Source organism: Silurus meridionalis, chromosome 1 (assembly GCF_014805685.1).
Source record: "Silurus meridionalis isolate SWU-2019-XX chromosome 1, ASM1480568v1, whole genome shotgun sequence".
Taxonomy (NCBI): domain Eukaryota; kingdom Metazoa; phylum Chordata; class Actinopteri; order Siluriformes; family Siluridae; genus Silurus; species Silurus meridionalis.
The window spans coordinates 12718873-12745635 of NC_060884.1; the positions used below are offsets into that span (position 1 = coordinate 12718873).

The following is a 26763-nucleotide window of genomic DNA, read 5'->3' on the forward strand; positions in this document are numbered from 1 at the left end:
ATTTGTTTTCTAACAGGACAATGACCCCAAACAGACCTTTAGGCTATGTAAGAGCTATTTATTCAAGATGGAGAGTGATGGAGTGCCACATCAGATGACCTGGCCCCCACAATTACCCAATCCAGCTGAGATAGTTTGAGATGAGTTGGCCCAGAGAGTGAAGGAAAAGCAGCAACCTTTTCCTATAAAATAATAAAATAATAAAATAATATCTATCTATCTATCTCTCTCTCTCTCTCTCTCTCTCTCTCTCTCTCTCTCTCTATATATATATATATATATATATATATATATATATATATATATATATATATATTTAAATTAAAAGTCTGTGTGGAAGCTGATGTCCTGCGTCCTTATGATTTACAATTTAGAAAACATAATTACTTTCAAACACTTACAAAAATCTTCATGCACTATGCTAAGTATGGTTTCATGATAATAAACAAGAATAAACATACATTTGCATAAAGCATATATGTCCATGCCCAATGTTGATTAGATTATTAAAAACTTGAAAGCTATTAATTTAAGGTAAATTTAGAACAGATAAAAATGTGCGATTAAGTGCGCTTCTGTTTTGCAAGCTGGGGTGGGCGGGGCTTTACTTCAGTAAAGGTGAGGCTCCGCCCACAGGAGGAGGCGCTGCGTCCACCTGCCAGTGTGTGTGTGTGTGTGTGTGTGTGTGTGTGTGCGAGTGTGTGTGAGGGAGAGAGAGAGAGAGAGAGAGAGAGACGTCTTGCTCTGGCGGAGTGAATAAGCGCTGTCCATGAGGAATACCCCGCACACTCTCTCTCACACGCGCGCGCGCTGTATCTCTGCTCAGCCTGTGACAGTGAGCAGTAAGCGGGTGTGTGTGTATGTGTGTTGGACTGAAGAAGAGCAGCAGGGCGCATCGCGGGAATTCTCTTTCCTCTCCTCACTGGATTCTGAATGGGGTTTTATACCGGGATAAACTTGGGATAATATTACAGGTGAATGCTGAAGTCTGGGATCTACACAGACGCGTAGAGAACACGCATTTTCACGCGTGTTTGCGGATTTCTAATGATATAGGAATAGTTCTGATCACCCCATTTAATAGTCGTTTTACAATAATTAAAACATCCTGATCACGGGTAATCATGCATTTTCCTTATTACGGTAGTACCAGCTTTTTTGTGGGTGTTTGGTGGTTTGTAATTTATTTATTTTTTACTTTTATTTATTTGTTTGTTTACTGATTTATTTATACGTGTTTTTTTATATCTTGTATTTTGAAGCTTAACGAATAGATAAATCAGAAGCATCCAATTGTGTCCGCTGAATGGAACGGTGCATGAAAATAAGGATGCGTTACGCACGCACACACACACACACACACACACACACCTTCCTTTATTTTCTGTGTCCAGGCGCACGCGCGTGCAGGATGCCACTATTATATTTGGTTACAGGTGCATTAAAGTCTCCTGGTGTGTGTGTCTGTGTGTATGAGGCGCCAGTGTTCACCTGCTGTTCGTGGCAAAACGCGAATTAATACCTACAGTGTCAGCATTGTTTTTGCCTCCAGAAAGAATGAAATATACTGTAGGTGTTAACTCGGATTATGTTTTTTTGGGGGGGGTCTGGTCCATTATGAGCACTAGGACATGGTTTGAATAATGTTGAGTAGAAACCTAGACGAAAGTTTGAAATCTGTATCCTAGACCGTGTTTCCACTTTTAGAAAAAAAAAAGATGAAATCTACACTCCTTTACACTTCCTTAAACATTCTTTTGCAGGACTAGAGATTGAAAAATGTTTCTCTAATGCATCTACTAAAAGGTGTAATTAAGTATTTATACAAAGGATCTGTTTAAGCAAAAGGAATTGCCATGCTTGAATTCAGATTGTACTAATTCAGATTTTAACACGTTACATTCCAGAAGTGTAACCTGTCTATGCATTATCTCTCCCCCCTATCTCCCCTCGCTCTTTGTCCTATGCAGGGTTGACTGTTTCTCCATGTGTTTGGACACAATGATTGCTCAGAGCACAATGGATTTGTTTCTATGGACCCTTCTGATTTCTGTGTTCTCAGCTGTATCAGTCCAGGGTAACCCATTTGCCTCTCTGCCACCTATGTCAGCGCCGCGGATCTACCTGTCCTTCAAAGGTAAGATAAACCAAACCTGATGTGATGGAATTCGGCTATGTACTAAGTGAAATCATTTATATTGCATTCATACAATAAAGTCACAGGAAATATAAACACCAGCCACTACTCGTAGCTTTCCGTACAGATTTGTATGAGTGTGCAATCTTGAGACTGGGCTTGATATATCCCCCTTGTTAAACGTTCAGATTTGCCACACTTCGGACGTTTCTGATTTATGACTCTTTCCAATCTGGAAGCTGTTGGTGCGGTTATGTCGTTCGAGGAAGCTGCAATATTCAGTGGTTTCCTGTTTCAATTGGTTGTGCAACTGCATAGTAGGCTGCTTCTTGGCAAGGGACATGGCTGCTTGGACCGAAATCGTGTGGGAAACATGCAATATTAGTTAGCACTTGCTGTGTTTTCAGGCTGCAGTACAATCAAGGCCACACTCCACACACTTCTCGCACATGTGTCATAAGGGTGTATTTCCTTGCCCATTATGTTTCCGCTCCATTTCCATAGCTTGTATTTCTGTGGTCAGAGACTTCTTCTGTAATAAAGTTTAGGTTTCTTTGGGTTTGTGGGTAAAGTGCGGAGCATGGCAGCTCTCTTCATATTTTTTTTCATGCGTCTAATTCCACGTTAATCAGTCTGCTCCAAATGCATTTTCTCAGCTGGTTTACTTTTAAGTTTTGTGTTATTGAATTTCTATAATTGTTTTGTATTTTTTTTTACTTGTGGTTTGATGGGAGATTCTGTACTCTGTGCTTGGTTGAAATGCAGCAATGCACTTTCTTTAAATGTTCTTCCAAATGCATTTCAAAATTTCCTCTTGTAGACACGTTTACTTTCTCACACGATATTCAGTTTCAGCTTTTAACTATTAAGGGGAAACGGCCAGTCAAATCAAAAGCAGTTTTTTCCTCCACTAAGATTTATCAGATAGAAATATGGGTTTGAAATGATCAGGCGCTATTTTATAATAATGCCCTGTTGTCTAAGCTTAACAAAGTCATGAGATAAAAATGCAAGATTTATACAAGAGTTGCTGCTGAGAGGTTGTTAAAAGCAGTCGACATAAAGCATTCGCTTTATAAGGCATTGTTAAATGTTACTATTGTACTCCTCTGCTGTGGCGATTTATCAAATAATGACTAAAAACATTCTATTATTGCTTGTTGTTTTAGCAGGTTTCCTTTGTCTTGTTCTCGTTTGTTCAGTTCTGCTTTTTTTCTGAGCTGACATGGTAACATAAAGCATTTGCCCATTTGGCCAAAACATAGCACCATGTGCCAAAATATATATCAGTGAACATACTAGTTCATGCTTAAAGGGGGCCAACTCAGTTTGGCAGCAGGCATGAAGAATTTCTCACAGAAGAGTCTGGAAATTTTCACTGGACTGCTCTGTTGCTAAAAGAGGCAGATTTAAATGACTAAAGCTAAAGATATGAGATAATGAAAGTGTGCCTTATGATACATGCCTTTTAGGGTTGTTTGGTTTGACACACTTCATCCTTTAAAATACACTTACTGCTTCAGCTGATCATTTTCAACCGTTGCACGCTTTCAAACAAAAAATAATGTAGACCTTGGCCATTTTTATTTGTATCAGTGATCATTAGGAATGTAGTTCCATCATCTTCTCAAGTACTGCTGTGTATCTCAGAGGTTCTCTATTAAGCTATAAAGCTGTTTTATTTATGGTTGAAAAGAAATGTTAATCTCAAGAAACTGACTTTGATTAGGGCAACGCTGACAAAGAAATCCTGAAGCTTTTAGGGGATTATCCTTTGCTAACACTCCCATCAGCATTCATATAGACGTCTAGACCACACCATCGTATGTGTGTGTGTGTGGAGCTGAAAAACGACTCGACCTGAATGAAGAGGAACCCTGCCAGGTCAAGTCAGTTTTCAGCTCCCGTGGTGTCGGCAAGTTGAGAAGGAAGAGATGCCACCATCTTTATCGCCCCTTTTCACATTACATGCCGTCTGGGCCAGCGGTACATCCTAGGAAGCCAAGATAAATCATGTCTGAAGCTTATGGTCTAGGTCTCCTATTTACAGGAGCTTCGATCCCTCTATCATCTCACCGCCAGCTCAAGTTTAGGTGTGTGCTTTAATGGCGGTTTTCATTTCATGCACGTTCTTGCTTTCTCTTTCTTTCTGCACCCTGACACACTTTCTTCTCCCCCCCTCCTATTTTCTTCTACCTTTTGTTTTCAGAATCCCCTATTTTGCTCAAAGATAGCCCAGAGGACTTTCAGCGCCCCACTGCGACCTAAGAGTGTGTGCGTCCATGTAACCACTCAGTTTTGACACGCTGGTGGATTTATGGACATGTTTCTGCATATTATATCCATGTTTAATGGTTAGGAAAACACCTAAGGCACATTCAACAGTTTGGCAAAAACGGTTCTGCTTCTGCATGTGATTGAAAGCGTGGCTTCGAGCAAAGCTTGTGCATGTTGTTTTAATTCGAATTCCAGCACTCGGAATCGTAAAGCGGCCGTAGACTCTCTTTACACGTCTATTTTAGATGTGTATTCTTGAAAAGGCAGCGCTGAGATTTTTCTTATGTTTGCAGTATGTCCAGAGCAATGCATAGATTATCACAATGAAAGACTCGCTTGCTGCAGAGTTTCTTTCTTAAGTGCTCGTCTAAGTGTGTAAGTGTTTCTGGCTTCTCTGGTGTAAGCTTTTAATGTGCGCTGCAGCCTGAGCTTGCTTAAGTGCACTGTCTGAACCACAGTGTCGTATATGAAGGTCCCTATTGTTTTTTTTTTTAAAGGCGTGGGAGTGTTGAAGCCGCCGCTGTATTATCATCTGAGATATGGGATACGTGAGAAATTGAAAGAATGACCACACAGACTAGCGCTGTGTCTGAAATCGCTCTTTCACTCCCTTGTTCAATATTTGCTATATAGACTGATCCATATCTACTCGCTATACTGTATAGGGTGGCAGTAACTGATTGCCGTATGGCTGAATTGACTATGTAGTCTATTTGCTTGTCTAAGCTGTCAGAAAACACCAGCTTGTCACCTGCTATTACATAAAAAAAACCTGCACAATACAACTTGAAAATTTCTTTAAAAAAGATATTTCACGTGTATGTATCAGTCAAAGTTGTTAAATATCTATCATTAAGATTTATCGATGACAAGTTTGTTTTTTTAGTTGAATTAATTGTGTTAAGTGTGTCTGGGTGGATTAATGGTTCATTATGAGTAATAATAAAGTGCACTTTTCAAGGAATATCTTTTCTGATAGTCACTGATAGACAAACTAGTGTACTATATGGGGAATACGGAATAAATTTAGACATTGCGTAAGTACCACAATTGTCAAGGAGATAAGAGGGGCTTCATTGAGCTGTGTGTGTGTGTGTGTGTGTGTGTGTGTGTGTGTGTGTGTGTGTGTGTGTGGGTCTGATCCAAATAACCCACAGACCTGTGTTAAAGCCAAGATAAGGCCTGATAATAGATTTATAGATTTCTGCCAAAAGCTGCTTCAACTTTTTGCCCTTTGAGAAGTTGTCATCTGAGATAAGTGGTCAGCCTTAAAGGTTGCTTGGGACAGATTTAAAACTTGTTTATCTTACATGTAGTAGCATACTAAGGCTCTGTGACTGCGAAGCCATAAAATTGCACATTTTCTATTAAGTCACTTCCAGAAGTATTGAAATGAAAAGGTGATTTCATTTTTGACATGCAGGTTAGAGATTAAAATATGAATATCAGACATACATGGATTTAATACAACCTTTCCCTTGGTGTTTGAACACCCATTTTACAGCCAAGCAATAGAGCAGGAGCAGTCTTAAAGTAAATAAGACTTAGGATTCAGACTTCAGGATTGTGGTATCAGAACAGTAAATATTTCTATTTGGTTGAATGTTCCTTGTCTTGGAGACATCATACCTACTTCTTTTCTGATGCTTTTCCAGGCTTGTACCGTAGCTTGTTTTAAATATTGTTTGGGGGGTGGTCACTTCAGTCTCCCTTATAGGATGTAAAATGCTGCTCAGTAAGGTAACTGTTTGCTGTTTAACATGGTGAGTCTATAAAATATCTTATTTTTCCTCAACTTTTTACTTTCTTACTTGCTGCAAGATGAAGTTCCTCCCAATTAGTTTGGATTTATTTCTCTGATAGTTGAAAGTCTAAATGTTTCTTTATAATACTAAATTAATTATTTTTCTACAATCGTGAATTCTTATCAATAAAGATTAGCGAGCCCATTAGAAAGCATCCATGCAAGCCCAAGCCATAACAGCACCTCCAACATGCTTCCCTGATGAGCTTATATGTTTTGGATCATGAACAGATCCTTCCATTGTCTGTTCACTTTGGCTTTGCATCATTTTGGATAAAGGTAATTTTTGTCCCCAAAATTTTGCAACTTATCTCTTTATTTCTTTTTATGAATTCCAGTGTGGCTTTCCAATTCTCATTGCTGCTCGGTAGATTGGCTTCTGTTTTAACTCTTGAAGGCTTATTTGAATGGTGAATTTTTACACCTTCACTCTCTGCAGTCATTGACTGTTGTTTAGAGTTTTTCTTCACAGCTCTCACATTGTACCTGTCATCAACATTTTTTCCAATGTTGTCAGTATACCAGTGGTTTCTTTCTTTTTCAGGACACTCCATTTTGGCTTTGACCAGAGCTTGTGCATTGACTGTGAATGATTTTCCCAATTGTCTCATTGTCAAAATAGCTTGCAATTGTATTTCTTCAATAAACAGCTCTCTGGTTTTCATGTTAGTTATATTGTAGTTTTCACAGGTAAAACAAAGGGCTTAAACCAAGAATAGATATTTAGACCTATTAACTGTTTAAACATTCAATCAAACAGGATGCACCTGGGCAACAAGAAACATGTGTCAGATACATGTTCATATATTTCTGATGACATGAAAAATGGTGAGAGCACACAAAAGGTGGCCTGTTCTAAGTTGCTAAACACATTTTGAGGTAAATGTGAGGAAATACTAAATGCTAAAATACTGATCTCATATCTATATATTAATCTTTTGATATTAAACCAATTTGTATTAATTAAATGGCAAAAACAAAGACATGGCCTTGCTGGTTGAAGACTTCTGGAGAGCACTGTAAATAAAGTTGTGTAAATAGTTGTTATAGTATTGTGCTCCTTGCTTATGGTTATACAGCAGGACTTAGCTGCCTCTCAGCACAGAGGATAAATGATTTATTATCCCTCAGCAGTAGAGTAAGCTCTAATAGGCTTAAGCAGCATACACCACCTAGGGTTTACATCTGTGACCCCATCAGGACACTGTGTGTGTGTGTGTGTGTGTGTGTGTGTGTGTGTGTGTGTGTGTGTGTGTGTCTGTGTCTGTGTCTGTGTCTGTATGTGAAATTTGGGTTCACAATTTACATGTGTGACCTTATCAGGCTATTATGTCTGTGTGTTTGAATTTGAGGTATAGACATTTCTATCCCCAAACAAGCACTAATGACCACCTATTTATGTGTGCCAGAGGCTGGGTTTCAGTGTTAATTGCTCTCATTTTCTGTTTGTTCAAAGTCATTTCAATTCAAAACACTTAACTTATTTCCCCCACCCTTTTCCTGTGTGGTCATTGCAACACCTGGAACCGTAATTTTTCCGTGGTCTGAAAGTAAAAAAAAATTGAACCACACATCCCAACAGCTGCAGTATTAACTCCAAAAGAATCAATTTTTTTTTGTTATTGCTGATCTCTCTAGCTGGCTTAATATTCACACATTTCTCACAGGATGACAAAAGAATATCTGTGTTTCATTCATCTCTGGCCATGACTAGGAAGGAAATATTGTAATATCCAAAACTCATGGCTGTTTTTGCTTGTGTGTGAAAGAAAATTTGCCAAAACAGCAGCATAAAATATAGACTAGACATTGAATATTCACTCATTCATTCTTCTTTAGTCATCTTTTTATCCCGGTCAGGGTCACATGATATTTGATGTTGCTTTTATTTATTCAAGCAATCTTTAAAAAAGTTTTTGTGTCAGTCCAAACAGTGCATGAGAGTCCCCATGTGGCCATGTTCATGCTTAGAAACAGTAGGTCGAGCTTCAGCACTTGCAATTTATGTGTAATCATGTACTCTTTTCTCTTTGCTGCTTTGCTTCTTGATTCGAGAAAACGAAATAATTTTCTGATTTAAATACATTTAAATTTTATTTTTGATTGTATTTGATTCATAATTCTAAAGTTCACATAAAACAGCTAGATATAAAATCTCATTCTGTTTACACTGGTCTCTGGAAGCCATTGAACAGCCAGTTGACAGCACCAATAGCTATGTCCTTCACACCTTTGACTCTTCAATTATCCTAATTCACTATGTATTAAAATGCCATGGGGCAAAATTCCCTCTTCTGCTTTAGCTGTATGCCCTTCAAGAACGAATCACATGCCTGGAGAAACAGAGTTTGGGGGTTCTATGTTCGAATTAATCGTGTTGTTTTGCAATATTTCCATGTGCACTTAATTGGCCTGTTGTAATGGTGATATAAATGGAAATGTATTTGCCCCAAAGTGTTGCATTCATGCTTGCCTTAATGGGACAAGGTAGAGAGTAAAGGAAAGTAAAAAATGCAGGGAAATGTATTTTGAAAGCATGAATTGTGAGAAAATTGTCTTTCTGTAATAAGAGAGAGAGAAACAATGAGAGACAAGGTGAATAATAGAGGTAGTTTGTGGCTAGGCAAATAACACAATGCCATTGGAGAATATGAGAGACTACTAGATGAAAAGACACACACACACACACACACACACACACACACACACACACACGCACACATGCACACACACTTTGATTCTCTGTGAAACATGAATCTCTGTATGGCACAATACAAATAAGGACAACAAAATAGGTACCTATCTCTCCAGAGCTTGGCTAGCGATCTTTTTACATGAATCATTTGAGAAAAAGTGTTACAGAAAGAGAGGGATTATGTGTGTATGTGTGTATGTGTGTCTGTGTGCGTGTCTTTGCATCCGCCTTTGTGTATCAGTCTACCTGCCTGCCTCTCCATGTCTCCGTCTGTCTCTTTGTCTCGTGTAATGTCTGGGCAGTGTGAATGAGATCCCATTATATCCAAATCTTTTCCTACACTGTCTTGAAATCCTTTTCCTTTTGAACTGAACATATTTGCCCCCGAGTGACATCATGATGGCCCATCATTAGGCTCCACTTACAGGCCCAGTCGGGTTCTTGCTTTGTAGCTGCAACCACAGAAATGTGACAGAGCGATATTAATAACCCTGGGAGTTGGGAGGCATCTCTGCACATTTTTCTGGGGTCGTCCCATGGGCTACACTCTAATGGAGCTCTTGGCAGCATAATAAACTTAGCCTGCTGACCCTTCCAGACTCTGCAAGCTCTCTGCAAGAATCCCCACAGCTCTGTCAGATCTACACCAGCACAAGTGGCTTTAAGTTCTCTCTTTTGGTGCTATTTAGTCAGAAGTTAAGTCTTTGCAAAAAGCTCCTTTTTATCTATGTAATTGAATTTGGAGGAAAAAAATTATTATTGGTGGAGAAATATCACACTTTGTGGTTGGAATGGTATCATTCTGTTTTATATATATATAGATCTATAGGTCTGTGTGAACTTGGGAGCATGTGTGATATTGTATTACTGCAACAAACATTTTTGAGTTTCAAAGTGGTGGTGCATCCTGGGATCCTGTGCTGCTTTACTGAATCTGAGCTGTCACAGCGAGTGTGCACTGTGGAGGAAGAGTGAAGGTGACAGCGGCACAGCTATATATAGAGACCCTACTGTCTCACACCCCCTCTCTTTCTATATCTTTCTGTCTCTCTCTCTTTCTTTCTTCCTCGATCTGTCAATCTCTTACTGTGTTTGTTTTTTCCCTCTGCTCAATTTCCTTTTTTATCATCCTGATCATTTAATATTTGAATCACCTCATTTTTTTAACGTCCCAACCCCTAATGCCCATCTATTTATCTCAATCCTTTGTGACATGTCTACGAATTCATGGGGACATTCCCATGAGGGGCGTATGGACATTCATTTTGGGTAAGGGCAAAGCTTCCGGGATGAGTCATTCCAAGCATGTGTTTTGGGGACCACTTAAAAAAAGATACTGAGAAAGAGACTGAGAAGCTTGCAGACATTTATCATTTCAAACATGGCCCCCATAAACCCTGGAGCCTGAATGTTTGATCTATAGGAATAAGAACTACTTCAGTGTGCATTTTTGGTCCTCATGAAGGAGAAAATGAGGTTGGCGTCAAGAGAAATGTCTGTGGCACGACCGCAATGCATTGTGTGCGGACAGTGTGGAGTTTGTGCTGATGAACTTAACTGAGGCAGATGGTTTATAACAACACTAATGACTGGTCTTTTATCTACAGATACAGATTTCTTTCCACCAAGTTTTGAATCTCATTTTGAATGAGTTCTCTTTGTCTGCTTTATGTGAAGACATAGCATGCCAAGATTTAAAATGTTTTAGATTAGGATGTGGCAATCTATTGGAAATATTGTATGTCAGAATATTTGGACATGCCAGGGTTGTAATATTGTGCAAAAAGAAAGATATTTTTGCTGCCAAGATTAAACAAATTTTCCAATAATCCAAATGTAATGAGTGCTGACAGCATTGGTTTTGCAATATGCTGACTCAGAACCGCTTATTATATATCTATTGTATACCTTTCTCTAGAAGCAAAAAGGTTTATTTGCTTTGACAGTTTCCTTGTTAGACATCCATAACCATTAGCCACCTAATATAGTTTTCTTTTTATTACTTATTGGACAGGTCTATTTAAAGTAGACTAGACTTTTGGTTACAAGATCTAATCAAGCTTTATCTCAAGTAGCGCGGTTTGCATTATATACTTATACTGTATCTCTAAGTTGTTTTATACTTTATACACTAATCATAATTTTTTTGGCATTGCCATATCAGATTAAATATGGAGAACTAAAACACACCATCAGAGCCATCAAGTCTTGGCATGGAACAATAAACAACTTTTTTTTTTTCAATGATAATTACATTGTTCACCCTAAAACCTCTGACTTGTAAGTTTTACTTGTGTTGTGTTCTTCAGTACATGAATGGCATTATTTTATTGTATTCTTTATTTTATCCTATCTTGTCTTGTTTTGAACTTGAGCAAAAAGAGGAAGCAAACTCAGCAAAATAGTATATATTCTTTACTCTACGCTAATGTTTTCATAGATAGGCAGAGAGCCAGCCAGCCAGCCAGCCAGCCAGCCAGCCAGCCAGATGGAAATGTATGCTCTTGTGTCATATAGATAGACAATAGGTAGATACATATATTTTTGATGGAAATTCTATTTAGATAGATTCATACCAATCGATTTAAAAACTTTAACCAAAATGTTGCCATTCATATAGTTTTTTTTTATACTTTTTATATATTATTTAATCTTCCTAAAATCTATAATTTATCTACATTTATTTACAGTTGCTCATTTTCCCACATTGCAGATTTTGAGCAGTCTCTGTAACAGCCAGATGTTTTCTGTCATTGTGTATAGCTGTGATTAATGCAGGGAGACATGAAGTTATAAGACAACAGTCAGAATTCCAGGTTGAGATAAAAAAAACAGCACATGTATATGAAAAAAACAACCCTATATATATGAGTGGATTTGTGTGTCTGTCTATGCATGTGTGTTGAAAGATGGCTCTGTTATAATGACAGTATTTTGTATCCGGATGGTACCGTGGCAGAGAATATTAACATAGACCCATGTGCATTTGTCATTCAACTACTTTCCACTACTTTTGCTAGACTGTTCAAATGACTTGAGCCATCCATGTTTCTAATCCCATTGCTGGTCAGACTAGAGAAATATTTCCCACAGTTAAAGATCATATGTTTTTTCCACATCCCAGCTTTTTTAATACCAGTCAGATAAAGTTTCCCAGGCGGCCATTCTGCTTTTACTCAACATTTCATTCAAAGCTCCCCTCAATTTTATGTCAACAATTGTGAAATTGTCTTGACTTTCCCCATTGTGGCCTTTTCTTTTTCAGTATAAAAATAGGAGAGCAATGGGGTCCAACACATTGCAATTCAATCAAACTCACCCACATTCAGGTTGTTTTGTAAGCCAGGTTCACAAAAGGCATTTGCACAAAGCAGACGCATAGGGAGCCCAGGCTTAAAACACTGTGCCCAAGCTATCAAAGATCTTTGTGTGGAAACTTTTGTGTGAAATAAAGATAAAGAACCTGTGAACTAGAGTGGAATATGACATATGTATGCATGTGCGTGAGTGTTGATATATGTATATATGTTGATATATAGCAAACATTTAGTAGCTGTCTGTATTCTTGAACTTTTAATTTATAATTCCAAGTATGTCTTATAAAACCAAATAATGTACTCCAGAGTATGTTGTATAAAAATGCTTTTTAACAGTTTAATAATTACATTTCCCTACAGTAGTAAGTCAAAGTAAGTCACCAGTCAAAATTGATGCCAGTGAAAAGACAGCTATAAGTATTACTGCAAACTTCAAGCAAATTATACACATAATCTGTCATCATGGGGGCCTCCTGATTTGTTGCATGGTTGGAGGAGTCGTACTGTGGAGGTTAGCAGACTGGGCTTGACCTTGGTCCTGTGACTGGGAGGGGTGGTGGGGTCAAGGGCACCTCTCTGTGTATGTTGTTTTTGGCTGCCACCATTTATTACCGTCTGTCAGTCAACACTAGATGCTGTTACCGTAGCAGTGCAGCAGCATGGGCAATGATCCATGCCAGTAGACCAAAAACATTATTAAATGCAGCAGAAAGAGGGGGTGTTGATCAATCCACAAGCTAAACGAAGACAACCAAGTGCTAGCTAACAACAGGGGGTAAATAATGGTAAAAGGAAAAAAAAAATCTGTCCGTTCCATCCCACTATGTGGAATTTATTTGACAGGGGGGAAGTGGTAGGGAAGATAATGAAGAGAAAAATTATACAACAGGGAGACAGAAATGAGCAAGCACTAATGGAGTGTAGGTTATCATTACAGTGGTGAAGTGCACGGTGTTAAGACTATTGGAGGCAATAACTGGGGCTCTTGGAAACACACAATAATCTGCAATTGCTGAGTGACGGATGAGGCAGACTCTTCTAATCAGAGTTCTGATGCTAAAGAAGGGAGGAGTGATTCACAGGGACAAGAGAGCTAGAGAGAAAGAGAGAAGCTCAGCAAGCTGTTTGACTGTGAACATTAATGAGCATACATGTAGTATGGAATTTAAAAGATAACAAATACTCAAAAAAGAGAATAGAAATAGCTGAAAACCATGAATTGGAACATTCTAGTGGCAATCTTGAACATAAAAGTGCATATGAGAGTACCTTTATTTCACCTGTCTACATGTGTGCATAAGACTGTGTGCATGTGTGTAAGTAATTGTGATGGAGTGTGTGCTGGCATAAACATGACGAGACGTCTGTGTGGGTTATTATGTGCATGTGTCTATATGCATTTCAGTGCATCTCCCAGGTAATAATCCCTGATGCTGTCCAGATGGTGCACTTCAATTCAGCAGCTGCGCATCTGCGTGAGGAGAAACGTGAGCTAGCGTGGAGCGCCACATGTGGGCCAGAGCTCAGGCAGTCTTTCTATGGGAAAAAGCAGGGCCTGCGGTTAGGCCAGATTGAGCTCCGGTCTCTAGGGACACTCTTAGCTAAGTGTGAATGCCATGTTTATTCTTTGTGAGCCACGTGGGAGTGTGTGTATGAGTGTGTGAGTGGCGAGGATAGAATCATGGGTGTCCTCTATAATGGCCAGGGCCTACACTGGCATCATCTTGTTCTGTGTAAAGATGATGTCACCCTCATTTTCGGACGTGTGCCTGGATATTCGCAAGGTGGTCTTGTTTGGCACCTCTTCAGATCCATTCATTGTTCTACTGTAGCTCTTCTTTCTCCCTTTCAGTCTCACACACTTGTCATTTCCTTCTACATCTCTGGCCGCAGAGCGTGTCTGGTAATTTCATCTGTGCTTTATAATAAAGTCCAAACATTATACCTGATAATGACATCCTTCTGGTAGTTTTCATGAACTTTACATAAACCAAATAAAAATGCTGCAAAAATGCCTCTGCACATCTGAGGTCAGGTTTCTATGCACACAGAGAGAGAGAGCTAGAGAAAGAGAGAGAGTGAGAGAGGGATAGAGAAAGAGAGGGAGATGACAGGATTATGTTTTTTTTTCTTTAAAACAGGCTCGGCTATAGTTACTCAGGAAATTCACTTTTAATGAATAAGACACTGTCACTCAAAATTTCATGCATGATCATATGAGAAACCACAGGCTTGGATTTTAAGAAATCCTCAACAGCCAGCTATTAAAACCAAAACACCGTCAGGTAATGATTAGTTAGACACTGAACAATATAAAAAGCCTGATGACATTCTAAAGAGCAATTTTTACTTTCCAGTACGGAGAAGAAAAGTGTGAGAATGTATTGCTTGTTTTTTTTTTTCTAAAGTAATTTAAGGTTTAAACTAATCACAGCAGCGCTCCTATTCCAAAAAAAGCTTATTAAAAACAAGTCTGTTGGAACAAAGGAGTCTTTTGGAGGACGTCTGGAAGGTTGTTGTATAGAGATGGAAAGTAACAAGTGACAAGGAGTTTAAAGGTGAAATCCATTCTTCTTCCAGACATTTTTAGGTTGTTGCACGAAGGTAGCGTGAAGGTAGAATGATGGGATTTTGAGAACTGCACTTTTCACTTTGAATCATGAGTCCGTGTCGCATTAGTCCTTGTGGGAAATTGAACCTCAGAGGAGATCATATAATGGATAGATACTGTGAAAGGCACCGAGAGGAACAGATGCACTTCCAAAGGCAATGAAAGAGCGAGAGGGATAAGAATGAAACAGTGATAAGAAGAGAGTTAAAATAACAACATTATACTTTAAAGTGGGCAGACAATATAAATACAGTCTAGAATGAGAATTTGGCTAATGTTAGTAGTAAAAGAAACATAAAGCTGAGAAATTATGAGGAAGAGAGTATAAAGGGCCATATGTGACTGATATCTGCTTTGTAGGACTTCAGAACATGGTTCCTAGACTGTCTGCCGATTACAGACAGAATTGTGAAAATGCATTTCCAGTCTCCCTTTCCATGTGTGTGTGTGCGTGTGTGTTTGAGAGCAGGACGAGAGAGAGAGAGAAAAAGAGTTGAGTAAGCATGATCAATGATGCCAGAAACAATGGTGGCGTCTGTTACAATTTTGACCTTGTATTATGTAGGCCTTTAATATATAATTTGTGGTACAAGCTTAAGTGTATGCATATTCATACATACATTTGTAAGTTTATACGCTTCAAATTCTTGAAATAACATTTGTTTAAATAAGCAAATTATGCAGTTTTATTTGTTCAGGAATAATGGACACCCTGTGGAGGTTCCTAAGTGTGGAATTTGTAGTTAGATTGTGTATTGTGTTAAGGACTGCTGTATAAATATAGTATATGAAACATTATATATTTATGAAGTATGCCATTAAAAAATAGAATTGATACCATGTCTACATTGATTGTTATAACATATATACGATTATCATATGCCTACAGTACGACTGTTTGTATGAAAATCTTATCTGATCAAGCATAAAATCATTGATATTCTCATTCTCATTATAAACTCAGAGAACTAAACATGTCTGATGTTTGATTTCTATTTTAAATGGTGTTAAAATGTTGTTATAGCAATTACTGTTAAAGATTTCTCAATGTAAAAAAGAAAAGAAAACCCTGTATTGCGATAACACCAATAACTTCTTCCTTTAATTCTGGCTTTTATCTTTTTGGCAAATTGTTTTACTTGGCACATTAATTCAGTTAGCATTCTGAACAAGGGATAATCCTATTATACAATTTCATGGGTGTTTTGTAGATAATGCTTTTCAACACTGATGAATCAGTAGGTCCATTAAAACAACGCATTGGGCCATTTGCACTAAACTAGATAAATCGATACAGCAATTAATGAAGTCATTGAGAAAAGAGAATGGGCTTTGCTAATGATCTGAATTTTGTACATTTTGATTGCTGTTTTTAAATACTCACCCCATTACACTAAACCAACAAAGTAATCACCAAATTGACTGCAGCTAATTTCATTAGATTTTATTTTATAGAGCTGATTGACTTTGTTGAGGTTTTTCATATTTAATTAAGTCAGATATACACTATATTGGCAAAAGTATTGAATCACCTGGTCATAAGTTTGGAATGTGATTTTAGTACATTTAGTCCCAATTTGCTCTAATAAATCCATCCACTCTTCTGGTAAGATGTTCCATGAAATTTTGGAAAGTGCTATGGATAGTTGTGTTCATCAGCCACAAGGGTACTACGAAAGGCAGATACTGATGTAGGTGAGGAGGCCTCAGGTGCAGTCAGCGTTCCAATTCATCCCAAAGGTGTTCAGTAGGGATGAGATCAGAACTCTTTGCAGGCCACTCAAGATCTTCCTCTCTAAAGCATGTAAACCACATCTTCATGGCACACACTTTGTGCACAGGGGCATCGCAATGCTGAAACAGGTTTGGTTCAAGTGAATACAAAATTCGCAAAAAGCGCATTCAAAGACGTCCTATACAATTAAGTACAATTTGTGGTAACAGTTTGGAAAAGAACCACATATAGAAGGAAAGGTCAGGCGACCAAATACTTTTGGCAATACAGTGTATAATATATATGGGCATCACATAAGCATTGCATTCATATCATGATTAAACACAGTAAATTCAGAATAGGCTGCACTTGGATTGGAAATTAAGATTCTAATGTTATGTTTTTTATGCTTTGTAATTCATTTGGAAAGAGAATATGGTAAAATCTATAATGACTGGATACCCATATAACCCCAAGGTTCAATTACAACTACAACCTGACAAATTACAACTACAGTAAATTTGATTTTCCGTTTCTGTTTCCTATTTAAATTGTTTATCAAAGCCATGTGCGTTTGTAGTGTTTGGCATTAAAGTGTCATTTTGGTCTATTTGTGGTGGCCAAAAGTTCTGAGGTATCCCTATAAATAAAAACCAAGGAAATGCTCTTTCAATTTCTGCTAAAATGTGTTGGTTATAAGCCAAAAGACTTGATTGCACTCAGACTGCCTTGCTCAAACTTGAGTTAAAGGTCCTTCTCAGGTGATCCAATCATACATAAATAGCCAAGGCAAATATCTATTCATGTGTCTTAAATCTGTTTTCACTGACCACTTATAATCACATTTCCTTAGTGGGTAGGCTGTCAAATCTGCCAGAAACAACAAAAAGGTACTTTAAGACCTAGTTCAGATATACTAGTATGAATAAAAGCTCATAGTGAGTATGTTTAGCCATCATGTGTCAGCTCCTACACAGATTTTGTTCACAAAAGCTTTAATATTAAAAATCCAACAAAGCCTTCTGACAGCTGAAAATACATCGCCCAAATCATCATCTTCCTCTTCATCCCTTCAGTAAATACCAACATTAAGACCATTATTGCAACATGATTTCAATGTATAAGCGCACAGAATGTATAAATAAAGCAGTGTAGTTTAATTTACACAAATTAGCATGACATCATTTATTGCTGAGTGGGTTACACCAGGATACATGTCTGTTAACAAATGGACAGTGGCCACATACAGCCCAGACCACCTCCACCTGTGGTCTGCATGATCAGGGTGCTGAGATGAATGTTTCTATGAAGTGTGAACAGGGCCAGTGAGACAATATAAACCAGCCCTCACACACTGACTAAAATAGGTTGTGCTGCTTTGTCAGTCACCATGAGTTGCCAAAGGACAGTAATCCTGTGTCATTTCTGTCACATTTAAGCTCTGGGTGTTGTAGAAGTAAACACATAAGTCTAGCCAACCACTTAAGCATGGAATGCAGTGTAATTAATTATTACTGTTGGGTTTTCTATTGTAAATGAACAAAGTAATATGTTTAGCAAATGTGTTAAATTTATGATCTATGTTGGTAACTGTACAACATAATCCAGCGTTGTGCTTAATGATGCTTTTATATCTAAAATCTATTTATATATTTTTATAAGATTGAGTTGCTTTTCTGGACAATCAGTTTTCTCAGCACATGTAGTGCCATATGGGACACTCATTTGTTTTGGAACAAGGACGTATGGGACTGTATAATTCCTGGCCTCTATGAAAGTCCATGACAAATTCTTTAGGGCACTGAAACCTCATTCATCAGCGGTGAGCGCGGTGCTTTTTCCTGTTTTATCTTTATGGTGTTTTACTGGTGTTGCAGGGCTGGATTTTTTTTTCCAGAGTCTGTGTGATTAAGCATGCCATTCTGTCTAGTATCTGTCAACCCTTTCCAACCCAAATGTATACAACTGAAAAATTACAATCTTTTGTACATGATATCACCAATGCCATGATATCCAGTGACATTCACTGGTTTATTTTTTTTATATTATATTATATTATATTATATTATATTATATTATATTATATTATATTATATTATATTATATTATATTATATTATATTAATTATATGATATTATATTAATTATATTATATTATATTATATTAATTATAATTATATACAATTATATTCATTATAATCAATGTAAAATTAGATTTTTTTAATTATATTAATATTACTACTATTTATTTTGGATGCTCCGTTAGGATTTTCACCTATGATTTAATATGTATATCTAATACTAGACGTTATTAGGGTAATATGGTTAATATGATAATATTTCACACTCTACTGCTAAAATTGTAGAAAAAAACATTTTCCTATATGTTTGCTTTATATGCCTATTATATTATATTAAGGTGTCCCTGCAAAGTATGTGCCTTGAAAACTAGTTCACTCTCATGAGGAAAGAAATATAACGTTTTGTGTTTTAGTGAACTTATTTTTCAAAATTTGTTTTGATAGTGCCTGAGGGTTGTTCTTGACTAGAAATAATTTGATTGACCATACGGCTAATGACTAAAGCCATTGTATACTTGAAAAAAGAAATGTTATTGCAATATTTTATTCTGCGTTTAGAAAGATATTAGATATGTAGGCTTTCCGCTATGTGTTTAGGGACTGTTTGTTTTTTAAAGAGCAGGACCTGTTACTGATTTTCAGAAGGAACATGAATGACAAATATATATTTTCATATTTTCATATTTTTTTTCTCAGCCATAATCAAGTTAAACTGGTAGCACATTTTAGCATATAATTAAGATATTTTACTTGGGCACTGCACTGCTTATGGTTAATGTGAATCTTGACTCACACCTCCCATGAAGAAGAACGCTTTTCTCTCTCATGTTCCTCTCCCCAGGGACACTTGGTTTGTGTCTGTGTGTGTGTGTGTGTGTGTGTGTGTGTGTGTGTGTGTGTGTGAGAGAGAGAGAGAGAGAGAGAGAGAGAGCGAGAGAGACAATAAGAGACACAGAGTGAAAAAGACAGATGCGTTTCTGATGCATTGTGGTGCTCTACATGCTGTGTTATTGAGAGTTTTCACTCTCCACTCTTGAATAATGTATGACAGGACAGCATAATCCCTGATTGCTCATTTATTTCTATTCTGCCACTGATTACAGAGTATCATTTCATACAATAGCCACAACAGAAATCTTGGCTTTTAACCTTTTAAACCTGCCATATGCTTGACTTTTGTGAACAATCCAGGATTATTTTTGGTATATAATTTTTGTTTAACCATTGCTAATGCAAGCAATTGTGAATATTTAAAACCTGATATTTTGGTTGCTTGAAGTTAATAGTAAAGATTACCACCAAAGAAGGTACTTTAAGTACTCTTAAGACTAGACCCAGTAAGGGAGCATAAAGACCACTCTGTGTGCAAGTGGATCCTCGCCTTTTACTTCTAAGCTCATATGCATCCAGCTGCCATTGTAAAGTGCATGTCTTTGGGCTGTCAGATGACATTAGGCTTGAATGCCAGGTTGTGCTGCACTCTGACTAGCTTGTGGTGATCCTTCCTTTGTTTTCAGTTGACAGGGGTCAAGGAGGGTGTACGTTGAGCATTCAGGAGGAGTTTAGACTGCACCTCCAGTCCTCATGTAAAGAATCCAAGAAGGGGCCATCTGAGCTGAATTTTGTTGCTTGTGGTTTGTGGGCTGTGATAACACTCTTGACCCTTGGACCTTGCTCTTGCAAACTAATTTAATCATTGGCGGCTTGGTAAGATGGTTCCCATACCTCCTAGAGTTAAATTCAGAAGGTATATATTACAGCAAAAACGTTTGCTTTTTCTTTTGTACACAGAGTTAACAGGAACTAAGATTAGGACTCCTGAATAAATAAATAAACAAATATCTACTGTATATATTATATTACATATACACACATTGTGACCTCTTTTTTTGCAACTATGCACAAAATTGCTTAGATAATAACCAGCTTTGTGCCATCATTCATAAAAGTGTTTGCACTATGGAATTGTCAGGCTATAACTTCCTTTATTAGGCTAAGTGCTGGCTAAAAAATCCATTAAAAATCTAATCTTTTCACTGGTCTTAACAGAAAGAGTAAAAGATAAATAGATATGTCTAAAACATGCATATTCAACTTGAGCAACTTGTTCCTGCCGGAATAGTGTAAAGTATTGAATGAGAGTCTGCAGGCAACAGTAAAGCAAGGTAGAGGTTCCTTGCAAGTTGGGGCTGCATTTCTGCAAATGGAGTTGAAGATTTGGTCAGGATTAATGCTGTCCTCAATGCTAAGAAATACATGCAGATGTTTAACCATCATGCAATAAAATGAGCAAGGTGTCTGTTTGGTTCCAAATTTATTCTGCAGCAGGCCAAGGACCCAGACATACAGCCAATGTCATTAAAATATTCACCATAGAGAGTGCTTGAAGTAAAAGTTTGGCCTCCACAGAGCCCTGATCTCATCATCATCGAGTCTGACTGAGAGTATATCAAGAGACAGAAGGATTTGAGGCAGCCTACATCTACATAAATGGTTAGTTCTTCAAGATGTTCAGAACATGTACAGTTCCTTTGAAAACAGTGTGCAAGTATACGTAAAATAATTGTTGTTTTGCAAGCAAAGGGTGATCACACCAAATATTGACAAATGATTTGATTTGTAATTGTCTTCTGTTTTGATACTTTTCATTTTCCATGAATGAATACTGCAAATATTAACACTGCTATTTTTAAAAGCATTCTTATTTTACTGCATTCACACCTGTCTAAAACTTGTGCACAGTACTAAATAAACAAATAAATAGATTATAGATTGCAATAATTAAACAGAAATGGATGGATATGTATGTCACATAGATATTGACAATTTTAAAGTACAGATTTAAAGTGCCTGTGTGCTTGTCGCTAAAGTGTCCATGTGCTGATATTAAAGTTACACTGTGCCAGTGAGGGTGTACTCACTTTTTGATATACTGTATATACATACACACACTATATGAAAATATAGAACTAAAACAAAATCTCTAGGGCAGCATAGGTTTGTTTTTAAAAATATACAGTTGCCATAATGTAGAACAGCAAAGGAAAATTCTTATCCCCACCACCTTCATACTAATTTAAGCCATACTCTCGTACTGCTATCTTCCACTTTTCCTGTGAAAGAAGCAAGATGATGGACGAGATGAGACAAAGTTACAAAAGAAAGAACTTGGCAATACCTGTAATCTGTGGTCTGGTATGCAGAACTGGGTGGAGAAAAAGAGAGGCCTCAGCCAAGAATGATAACCCTTAAGGATTCCTTTTAATAACAGCCATGCTGCTATGACATAGGGGAGGAAACGAGGGAGAATGAGCCTGATTAGAAAAAGTACAAGCAGGTCAGAGATGTTAATTATCTCTCAGACTGCTCGTTTAAAGATCTGCCCACTGCATGTCAGTGAATGATAACAGAAAGTAGAATTTGAAATCTGAAATGTAATCTGTACTGATGCGGTGTTAATATAAGGTGGACAGAAAAGCAAGTAGGATGTAAAAGAAATTAACTACACATTATAATATAATATAATATAATGTCTATGAGCTGACAATCATGTAATAAGGATTAGTACAAGTACAACATGCTGCCTGCCAAGTCATTAAACAAATCAACAGAGAAAATAAGAGAAAGAGTGAGAGTAATTTAAGCAAACAAGAGTGAGAGTAAACAAGTTTGATACTATAATAGAAAAAAAAAGATTTTATATTTGCTGAACATTTATTTATTTATTTCCTAATTTGACGGAAAGTTTGACAATAATAAATGATGGTCAACAAATTTTCCTATAATGTGTATATATATTTTACTTGCTAAGCTAGGAAACTAATCGATGTTGGTAAGTCTGTTCGTACTTTTAATTCAGTCTGGAGCGACTGAGTGATCTGAATTCAAATTACAACAAATCCTGGACTGCAATATTACTTCAACGCTAATGTGTGACACAGTGAACACTAAAGAATTAAATTTGCATTGAGGGAAGACTGCAAAAAGTTACACATTACAAAAAGTTCATAAGCTCATTAATTCCCAAATATTACATTATGTAGCTTTTTGTAAGAAGATTGTACATTATAGAATAGATGCATTTATTTGAAATGTATACATTACAGTACATATATACAGATACCCTTTGATCTGATAGGGTTATGGGCCCTACAATAAGCCCTTGAACAACATTAACCATATCAACATAACATTCAATTCAATAAAATTTTGTTTCATTTTTATAGTATATTTAACAATAGGTATTGTCCCAAAGCAGCTTTACAGAATTAAATAGATTGTAAATATGCATTTAGCATCATTAATTAGTTTATCCCTAAAGAGCAAACCAGTGGTAACAGTGGCAGGGAAAAACTTCCTGATATGTTATAAGGAAAAAACCTTGAGAGGAACTAGACTCAAAAAGAAGCCCATCCAGGCAATTGAATGTAAAATAGTTTGTGGCAATTGTGGCCCTAAGCTATTTTAGCAGACTGTTTATATTAATTACACTCCAAAACCACCTTTGTGGTTCTTGAGTTCAACCCTTTACAGTACCATCATGGATCTTTAGGCTGTTGATTTTCATTCATCATCTAGAGCCTTTAACCATTGGGCCAGCCACTAGACCACCAGGGACCTGGCCAGCACTTTCAGCAATGAGCTGTTTATTTCCATTTCTTGTACTGTATATTGCTGAATGTACACAAACAGGATACTGTAAATAAGATACATTTAATAGATAATACAATAATACGTTGAAAGGATTTAAAGGATTTTGTTTTAAAGGACGTTTAAAGTAAAAGCGGCATGGGAAATTCCTGACTAGTTACATCATAAAAATCTGGGGTACATCAGATCAACCTTATCAAACCAGCTGTGTGGTTATACCGATCCTGATTTATTGCAGTATGGGTTTATACAGGTGGGTTATGTTGGCTCCTTAACATACAAGTCATGCCTACTTTACTAAACCCCACCAATCTGCAACTCTTAGGCCCTTAAGCAAGGCCTTTAAACCTCTGTGCTCCAGGGGTGCTATATCATGTCTGACCCCAGCTTCCTACCATTGCTGGTGAATGTGAAGAAAGAATTTCACTTTGCTGTAATGTATATGTATATATAAGAAAATCTTAGCCTTTATTAGTTTTTAAGAAACTTAATAGCACACACATATACAGTACACCCATAGTATTCTTTAACCGCTGGTGAATCAAGCATCAACCATCCATCTGTTTCCAACACGTGATTTATTTGACTCTTGAAACGATATGAAGAGAGAAATTAAGATGTTATTCTTGGCCATATTGAAAAGAAAATGTCAAACTCTAAAGGCCAATGGCAGGAGCTGTAACTCTTGAAGGCTGGATAAAAATGATACCATATAAAGCTTTAATGAAAAATAAATACACATCACTCTAGCTTATTATTGGACCTGATCTTGTGATAACATAACTTGACATTTTCAATAAGCTTCTTCACGGTGCAGGAGAAACTGCAGACCACTGTGGGTCATAATGCCAAGTTATAGCTAATTAGTGCTGTGTTTATCTGCTCCTGGGGCTGTTGTTGGAGCTAAAAGCTATTAGAAAGAATCAGATAGGTCAGAGTAATGTGTGATCATGGATTTGCTTAAGACAGTGTGTGTGTGTGTGTGTGTGTGTGTGTGTGTGTGTGTGTGTGTGTGTGTGTGTGTGTGTGCGGGTGCGCTCGTATGCGTGCGTGCATGCGTGTGTGTGTGTGTGTGTGTGTGTGTGTGTGTGTGTGTGTGTGTGCGCGCAAGTACTATGAACCACAGGCTCCCTGAAGTCATGATCCAAAGCAAACAGTGGCTTTCTCTGTCTCCCTCAGGACAGACAGATGTCAGGGCACCTGTTCACACACTTCTCTCTTTTCTTTTCTTTTCTCTTCATTTTTTTTCTTTTTTTTTTTTCTTTTTATTTCTTTTCCTTTTTTTGCTTTATTTTCTTTCATCACACTACCAATATTTAATGTATTATGATTCGCTGCTCTTCAATGTATTTAATTATTTGAATCCTTTGGGCTGTTGGTTTAGCAGGGATAAAATCTGATTCATTTTCTATTGTATATGATAGTTTTCAGTTGCAGAAAACATTACCATTTGAAATATACTGTATGACCATAATGATTTGAAATTGAGCAAAACTAAGCACTCAATTGAAAAAAAACTTTGCTTAGTTTAAATGCTGAGTTTTGCAACCTGATGTAATTTTAAGATATGATGAAATAAAGCATCATAGTTATGCTTTTATAATGTATAACTTATTTGACAAGCATAACTATTCTGTTTGCTCTACTCTCTCTCCCCTGTGCACTTTGATGGACAGGAGGAGGGTGGGAGAAAAAGTAATTTTTATCTGACTTGTTAGATTAAAACTCTAAGCTCTAGTCAGGCCCTTCTGCAATGTGGAGAAATCTAGGAGCGATAAAGATGATGCGCTAATCCTTTGTCGATGAATGCCAGTAAAATCGATGTCTCATATACTTTATTTGGAAGATCAGTGAACAGGTGTGTAACATGTGCTAACACACACACACACACACACAAATACACAAACTAAAAATCCTCCATAACCTCATTTTCTCCTTCTTCCTCTCCCTTTACTTCTCTTTCAATCATACATAGAGGAGTGACAGCTCGTGGAATGCTAGAGATAAGATCTGCTCTTGTGGTGATTATGGGCAATGATGGCTATGTGTGTGTAAGTGTGTTGCTGATGCTCCGATGTCCTCCAAATGTCCTAGCCTTTATCAGACTTCTCTGTCAAAAAAAGTATTTCCTTTTGGCCTAAGTAAAAGACTTTCATAGATTTGAAGATAATTAAATTGCTGGCCACACTGCCCATAATAAATACCCTTTTTAGCACTATTTCATTATAAAATTTGATTTAAATTTACAGAGAGTGAGTAAATTCAGGTTGAATCGCCCATTCCATAGAGTAATTCATGTACAAGTATTGGCATCTTTTGGCATTCAACTGAACTGATCATGTTATTTATGTGTATTCTACTACATGTTTAAGCTATTGCTGCAAACTTGTGTTTGCTACATATTCCAAAAATCTAACATGGCCACAAAATAGTGGCTTGAATAGCAATTTTTTATTTTGTTCAGCCCAAGGAGTAATTGAAATTTTTGCCTTTACCCATCCACATATTCAATCATTGCATTGCATTTATTAGCACTGATAATGACACACTCGTGGCATTGGTCCTGTTGGAACAAGCTTAATCTGTTCTTGTTTTTAATTGGAATGCTGAAATAAGAGCGGGAGGAATTTTAACTATGCTCTTGAAATGCCCGCACAGGTAAAAGAAGGTTTTGTGTCTGCTGCTGCACTTTATATGACTCCACGTGTAAAGATCCTGTCATCTGGTAGTGCTGCGATATGCTGGTTTAGAATATAATACATTCTATGTCTCCTAGCACTACAGCCCTTTTCTCCTTTGTTTTCTGCTCAGCCTTCATTTAAGAGAATTCCTTAACATATATAGAGAAGGTTTGCTAAGTAAAGTGTTTTTTGTCCATTGGATACACATTTCCCAGAATAATACACACATTTCCCAAATCTTCAAACTACAATAAATTATACAATCCTTTATTGACAAAAGTTTGGGGACACCTAACTACAAGATTTGTATTTGGTTTTTGAACATCCCAGTACACATTTTTTTAAATAACCATCACTCTTCTGAGAAAATATTCCACAAGATTTACCTGTTTACCCCAAAGGTGTTCAGTAGGGCTTAGTGCTGTATAACAGGCCACCCAAGATCCTACACTCCAACCCATAGAAACCATATCTTCATGGAGCTGGCTTTGTGCGCAAGGGTATTGCCATGCTGGAACAGGTTTGTGTCTCCTAGTTCAAGTGAAGGGAAAATGTGATGATATGGCATCTAAAAACATCCAATACAATTGTGTGCCTTCAGTTTGTGGAAGACAGTTTCGGCAAGAACCATATATGGCGGGAAAGTTGGGTATCACAATACACTTTCCATATAGTTCTATATTCCCAGAACCAAGAAATCCATGCATCTATAAACTCACTAATAAGTAAAATTTATTTTAATTCTGAAACAATTTATAAATGTAATATTCATGAATTTTGTATAGAAAAATATTTTA

The 26763-nt window shown here is 37.2% G+C and overlaps 1 protein-coding gene across 2 annotated transcripts in view; it reads left to right on the top strand.

Annotated features, from left to right (window-relative positions):
- The first annotated feature begins 719 nt into the window (after positions 1 to 719).
- The window catches only part of sema3fa (sema domain, immunoglobulin domain (Ig), short basic domain, secreted, (semaphorin) 3Fa), a 49772-nt gene continuing 23728 nt past the window's right edge, over positions 720 to 26763 (top strand). Inside the window, exons 1-2 of one of the 2 annotated variants that reach the window (XM_046850103.1) lie at positions 720 to 974; positions 1971 to 2137. In XM_046850103.1, the coding sequence (XP_046706059.1) occupies positions 1987 to 2137 (151 nt within the window). In that variant the 5' untranslated portion in view covers positions 720 to 974; positions 1971 to 1986. Of the gene's footprint in view, positions 975 to 1477; positions 1570 to 1970; positions 2138 to 26763 lie in introns of those variants that run through there. The other variant, XM_046850111.1, reaches the window with a different exon arrangement.